Source organism: Hippoglossus stenolepis, chromosome 12 (assembly GCF_022539355.2).
Source record: "Hippoglossus stenolepis isolate QCI-W04-F060 chromosome 12, HSTE1.2, whole genome shotgun sequence".
NCBI lineage: Eukaryota > Metazoa > Chordata > Actinopteri > Pleuronectiformes > Pleuronectidae > Hippoglossus > Hippoglossus stenolepis.
The window spans coordinates 22,709,060-22,715,872 of NC_061494.1; the positions used below are offsets into that span (position 1 = coordinate 22,709,060).

The following is a 6,813-nucleotide window of genomic DNA, read 5'->3' on the forward strand; positions in this document are numbered from 1 at the left end:
ATAATGTCCAAGTTTACTCGTGCAGCCAGTAGATGGCGCTAAGACTGCACAAGAGACCGCGATCAAGGTCTATGTTAGAAGGTTCAGACAGAACGAGTTTCAAATAACATGGACAATGTAAAGAGTCGAAAATGTACAAACAACATATTTTGTATTGTTTCTATATATCTGTAATTGTAATTGTTCATATAGATGTATGTGATATAGATAAATATAGAGAAGCTTTCACAGTGTTGGTCTCAACAACAAAACCATCACGAGACCAAAACACTTTGTGGCCTAAAATCAATTTTACCTGCTCAAACAGCCAAGAGGGATTTTATCTAGTTTCCTAAATACACGAGAAATCAACCTAACAGGCAAAATAAATAATGTCCTGACAGTTTAACCACAGAAATAACCCGACGTGAACCGGTCCACCAACAGAAGAATACAACTGGCGCCAGACATTTGGGCACAAACGGGTTTTTTCCTCTGCAGCCACACAATATTGTGATTGTGAGATGCCACTTAGAGGTGTGTGTCTGCGTGTGTGTCACTACAGACAAACACAATATGAGCTATTCATTGTACAGGCCTTCTAAGAAAGTGGTTTTGGCACAAGCAAAGATTCTCCACTCTCCTCCCAATCCCCGTGCGTAAAAGGATCCCTGCTACTTTTTATTCCGCTTGTAAAACGGTGCGTCAGGAACACACTTTAAAAAACATGTGTATATAAATATATATATATATATGTGGAACATCCATCTGGCTGCAGTCGATTGGCCTTACTATCACATTTCTGGAGACAAAAGAATGATTTGATTTATTTCCCATACCGGGTAAATACAGTCTAACCATGTGGTGCGCAGTGTAACCAATGGGCAGCCGAGGAGAAGGTAAGGGCAGAAAAAAAATTACTACCATTTTAGGGGAGGATGTAAGCCACTATACCAGCCCATCTAACGTTTTACAGTCGCACTTAAGTGTCTTTTTATTGAAATAATAAAATAAACATGTCGCTAACGAATTATTATTCCATGATGGGGCTCCAGAGCGAGGAGCCGTACGGGGCACATTTCATCCCGGGGAGCTTGCAGGGTTCGACGGCCGGCTGCGCCAAGTCAGCCCGGGGAGCGGAGGAGGAGGAGGGGACCCCCGGCTCACACATTCCGGATTTTTCCCATTTTTCCGGCAAACCAACGAGTTTAAATGGCTTCTCCCCCTGGACGAACACCTCCACGTCCTCCTCGTCCCCGTCGCCGCAGCTGCAGTCCGCGCCCGGCGCCTCCATCCCGGGGCTGTTCCACCCGCATCACCTCCTGAGCCACCACCACCACCACGCGTACTACGGCCCCCAGACGCAGAGCCACGCCGAGCAGCTCGCGTCCTCGGCGGCGTCGGAGAGCAGGTTCGTTCGCTGCTGGGAGGGCGCGACTCCCAGCAGCTCGGACGCGGCGCTGTCCCTGTCTCCGGCCGCGTTCCCCGGGTGCCTGCCCGCCCCGGGTGACCTCTCCGCCCCGAGCTCCAGGTACGAGGCGGTCAAGCCCGAGAACTCGCCGCCGCCGCCGCCGGCGCACGACAGCCCCGGGGACTCCAGCTTCGCCAGCACGGCCGAGGTGGTCCTGGAGCGGCTCGGCACCGTGGAGGAGCTGGGGAGGAAAGCCGAGCCCAAGAAGGAGCAGGAGGAGAGGAAGAGCCAGCCGCTGCTTGACCCGGGTAAACACAGAAACAGGACAGGGTACCAAATGTTTATTAGAGCGCCTGAGAAGTGGCATTACACAGGTGTGTGTGTGTGTGTGTGAGTGTGTGTGTGTGTGTGTGTGTGAGTGTGTGTGAAAGACTGAATGCGGCCTAAGTAAGTGTGTGTGACTTTTATAGCCCTATAAATGTCTTGTAAACTGTAAAATATAAAACTTTATTGTCCATTAAAATAATTAAGGTGCTATTGCTGTTATTAAGCAATTTGTCACTATAGGGAAAACGCAGGTAGACTCGCTCTGCATCTCTCTCATTACATTTGTGCAGGAAGTCAAGTGGGGGGGGTGGAACTATTTTAATTTTCCTGCAACTAATTCCTCGAAGTTTATCTTTTCCAAAATTAGCAAATAAAGTCAACGTGGACAGTATTTCTATTTAAAAAATGCAGTAAAAATTAATTCATCAGATTTAATTGTTCATAAGTTGCACAGAATTAATTTCAACCTCAAACTGCTTGATAATTTATTATATTATTACTTTAAATCTAGAAAATTATTTTGAACATTTTAATTATAAGAAACAAAATAGCAGCTACAACTTGCTTACAACAAGAATAATATAATAATTGCAGAATTACTAAATATTATTTTCAAAAAGCATTTATACATTTATTATTGCATTATTATTATTATTTTCTTTCTTGCATGACACACGTTTTTTCCTGTAAATATAGGCTCTCAGTTAATTGTTGAAATGTGCAACTTATATTAACTTTTCACTTTAAAAATAGGTTTAATGTTTTTCAAGTGTAATTTTAAAACATCTACAAAACAATATTAAATGTTTTTTATGTTGTTTTTCTCATCCTGAACTTGAATAATGAATAAATGTGGGCTCCAGGTTTATTATTCAAAATGTGCAACAGAGGAAAAAAAACGTTTGTTCACTTTTTGTGTCAGAAATTAGGTTTTATTTTTAAATTTAATATCAGAGATCTACATGTTAACTGAGGGCCTCCAGCCTCCTTCCTCTCCTGATAATAATAATTGAATAATGAGTGAATGTCAGCTGAGGTTGGCTCCACCTCAGCCCCTCCACCCTCAAGTGTGTGAGGTGTGTGTGTGTGTGTGTGTGTGTGTGTGTGTGTGTGTGTGTGTGTGTGTGTGTGTGTGTGTGTGTGTGTGTGTGTGTGTGTGTGTGTGTGTGTATAGATGGCAACCAAACCAAGTGTATGTACTTGTTGCTGTCTTGCTTGGCTTGTCTCGTCTTCACTGTAATTTCACAGCACTCTGTGGCTGCTTAGCTCGTTTTTTTAAGTGGCCAATAAAACCCCGTGCATCAGTCAAAAGGTCCAGATATCCCTCCCCAACTGCAGCTTAATAATTCTGCAGAACGAGGCTCGGTCCGGCTGTTTATCAACACACACTGAGACCTGTTTACTGGGCGTCCTCCGCTGCTGTGTTTACTGCTGCTTACAGCCTCTGTCCAAAAACATCTTAGTCTTAAAGTTAGAAACCACAAATATAATTTTTACGTTATGTTTAAAATTACTGAAATGGAGGGGGAAAAAAAAAACACTCTGTTGCCGTTGGAGTTTCAGCAAGGGAGCAATATATTAACTTCTAAAAAGAGGATAAGTTGTGTTTTAAGCATGTGGTGGTATTTTCTAATGAGCCAAACGTTGCAGGCTCATAAACCTGGTGTATTTTCTTTAAATTTTATGTCTGTCTTTGAACTTTTTGAAGCACACACACACACACACACACACACACACTTGTTCCTCTGCCTTCGTGAGGACGCTCGTTGACGTTATGCATCCTCTACCCCTGCACCCTAACATCACATCTGTACCGAACATCACATCTGTACCCTCACAGATGTACGATGGAGGAAGTGTCGCACGTAGATGCACTGAATGAATGAATGAATGAGGGTCAACGGGTGAAAGGATAAAACTGTACAGAGAAGTGGTCATTAAGACTAAAGAGAGCTGTATAAATACTGACCATTCACGGTTTGACCCTAAACTCTGTCTCCGACCCTCAAATCACGTCTCAGCTCTCAGACGGCTCATTGAAAGTGGGTCAGGGAGTGAGGACCGTCCAAAATGTCCTCACTCCACATGGTCCAGGCTCAAAATGATCCTCACAAGGATATATATACACACACACACACACACACACACACACACACACACACACACACACACACACACACACACACACACACACACACACACACACACACACACACACACACACACACCTCTACATGTGTGTATTTTGTATGAACATCTTTGCCGCCCTGTCTCCCCCTGCAGAAAACCCCTCAGCCAACTGGATCCACGCCAAGTCGACCCGGAAGAAGCGGTGTCCCTACACCAAGCACCAGACCCTGGAGCTGGAGAAGGAGTTCCTCTACAACATGTACCTGACCAGGGACCGGCGCCTGGAGGTGGCGGGACTCTTAAATCTAACAGAGCGACAGGTCAAGATCTGGTTCCAGAACAGGCGGATGAAGATGAAGAAGCTGATGATCCGGGAGAGGAGGAGCATCAATGAATGATGGATTGCGAGGGGAAGGCCCGGGGTCGTTTCTTCTTCTTCTTCTTCTTCTTCTTCTTCTTCTTCTTCTTCTTCTTCTTCTTCTTCTTCTTCTTTTCTCTCCAGGACAGACGAGGAGGTGTTGAGGTTGTAGCTGATAAAAGACAACGCTCTGCTCCAAGTTGCCCTTTAAACTGGCACGAGGAGCCGCTACACAGGATTATTGTGGGGCTGCCCTGGAGGACTGCTGTGGAAACTCTGTCGGGAAAGACCGAGATGTGTTGTAACACTTAAAAAAAAAAAAAAAGATCTGTTGACCTTTTCATGTTGTAGAATTCTTCCAAACGCATGTTACAAAAACGAAGGCACTCAATCAACCGGGGACTGTTGTAAATAACGCCGCAGAATAAAATGCTCACATTTACACAGAGATCCATAAATTGAAAGAAAAAAACACACTCGTTTGATATCAAAGACTTTTCCCCCGTTTCTAGAACACATCTGTTTGCGATAAGGTTGTATATCTCACATGTCCTAACTGGAAATACTTGACACACACACTTGAGTTCACATAAATTGTCTGTACTGTCGGCCAAAATAAGAATCGCGTTTTATGATTTAATGCTAAAACTATCGTCCTCATAAAAGCTGCTTTTAGTGTGCCAGACAAGACAGGGCTGCTATCAAAGATAAATGAGTGGTCTTATGACGGAGCACCTGCATTTATATTGTCTTCAAAAGGTAGTGGCAGAGCATTTATATGGAATTCAAGCAAAACAGTGGGACAACAAACAGGAGCCGGACACTTTATGACCAATTAATGGTCCAACAACAGACAAGAGGACGAGAAAAGTGACGGGTTTCAGTTGTAAACACGAATATAAACTATTGGGCTGATTTGTTTTGCTATAGTTTGAAGGATTTGCATTGTTCAATGTTTCAGGAGCAGAAGACACAAAGCACATTTCAGTGTAGCCGGACATATCGTCTCATGTTCTTCAGTCTCATTGCTTCCAATGCCATTCAAAACGTTTTCCCATGTTAAATATCTGAGAAGAGCAAATACCTTTCGTTCAAATCCATCACATGTGAAACGCAGCCTCGCATGTGATTAACCACATGTGCCTGAATGTGACTTTTTCCCATTTGTAATGGTTTTCCACATGTGACGAACACGTTTCAGATGTGATGAATCGACCGAGAGGGAAAGAAACCAAAGTTGTTACAGGAGAAGTGTCCAAAAAAATGGAAAATATGAAGACATGCAACAATTCAGTTATTGATCATGGACATTTTCTTTGTGCAAACTATTATTTATAGACACAACATGTTGAGATGTTGCAGCGGCGCCATATTGGCTCCATTAGCCAATACCCCATATAAGTGATCTGTTTCCCTTCTATTTTGTCATTTCCTGCTCCCGGCTGAAACAACGTTCATTATCATATCTGCACAACATGAGGTTATAGTTGCAACCTGCAGAAATATGTCCGTCCACAACTCTCACGCTCTTTGCATTTATAACCTTCATGTGGAAGCATCAACCAAACATCTATTCTGGATCTAAAAAGTCAAATTAAACATTGAGATAAACAAAGATGTCCGATATGCTTCTGATCCAAAAGACGTGTTACAACCAACCCGGGTCTCCCCCCGAAAAATGGACTTTTGACGTTTAGTGCGTGAAAACAGAATAAACTTCCGTCCTTGTTGCTGTTTTTATAAACTGTGCATGTATTCAGCCTTACGGGCGTATATGTTGTTGTTGTTGTTGTTGTCGTTGTTGTCAGTGTTGCTATATGTGTACGTGGTTTTACCGTGGGTCTAATATGCAGATATGGTTATCATATTCCTCTCTCTCTCTCTCCACACACACACAGGAGCACGCAAACACACACACAGACACACAGACACACACCAGTCATGGCTAAGCTATGTTGTGACAGCAGTGTGATGGTTATTTCACCTCCTGTAAGAATAAACAGCTCCAATCCCTGTTTGACAAAGAACCGTACCAACAGCAACCGACGCACAAACCATCCTCATCATCACAACGTATCACAACATCACTCGAAAGCATCGCAGGGACATTACAGGGACCTTGAAGGTATTTTAGTGCTTCTTCTTCACATGGATGAGATGGACTCACAAACACCACATTGTCTCTGGGGGGGGGGGAGGAAACACAACAGGCTATGTTAGCCGGCCTGTGCAGTCGGGATGTGATGAAACGAGGCCTTCATCTGCTCATGTGGGCTCAAGACGTATCGTGGGGACTTTTTTTTAATGAAATAAAAGATGGAGGACATCATCATTGATAATCACAGGACCTGTGTGTTGTTTCTTTTTGCTTTTATGCAGAATATTGATCTTATTTACATCTTTTAAGTGACTTTTCTGTTAATATTAGTGGTTAAGCTGTAACGTTGCAGATTTATACAACATAACCATAATTACAGGCAACAATATCATCCTGAAACTACAAATAATAATAATGTCAAGTCAGATTGTGTTTCACAATCATCAAAAAAGTACGGATGATGAAATATATACAATTTCTACAACCTCGTAAAACGTGTTGCATTGTTAT

The 6,813-nt window shown here is 43.1% G+C and overlaps 1 protein-coding gene across 1 annotated transcript; it reads left to right on the plus strand.

The window, feature by feature from the left end:
* Positions 1–214: 214 nt before the first annotated feature.
* LOC118119476 (homeobox protein Hox-D9b-like) lies at positions 215–6,549 on the plus strand. The gene is made up of 2 exons (XM_035173500.2): positions 215–1,698; positions 4,001–6,549. The coding sequence occupies exons 1-2, from the start codon at positions 996–998 to the stop codon at positions 4,243–4,245; spliced, it is 948 nt and encodes a 315-aa protein (XP_035029391.1). The 5' UTR covers positions 215–995; the 3' UTR covers positions 4,246–6,549.
* Positions 6,550–6,813: the final 264 nt, after the last annotated feature.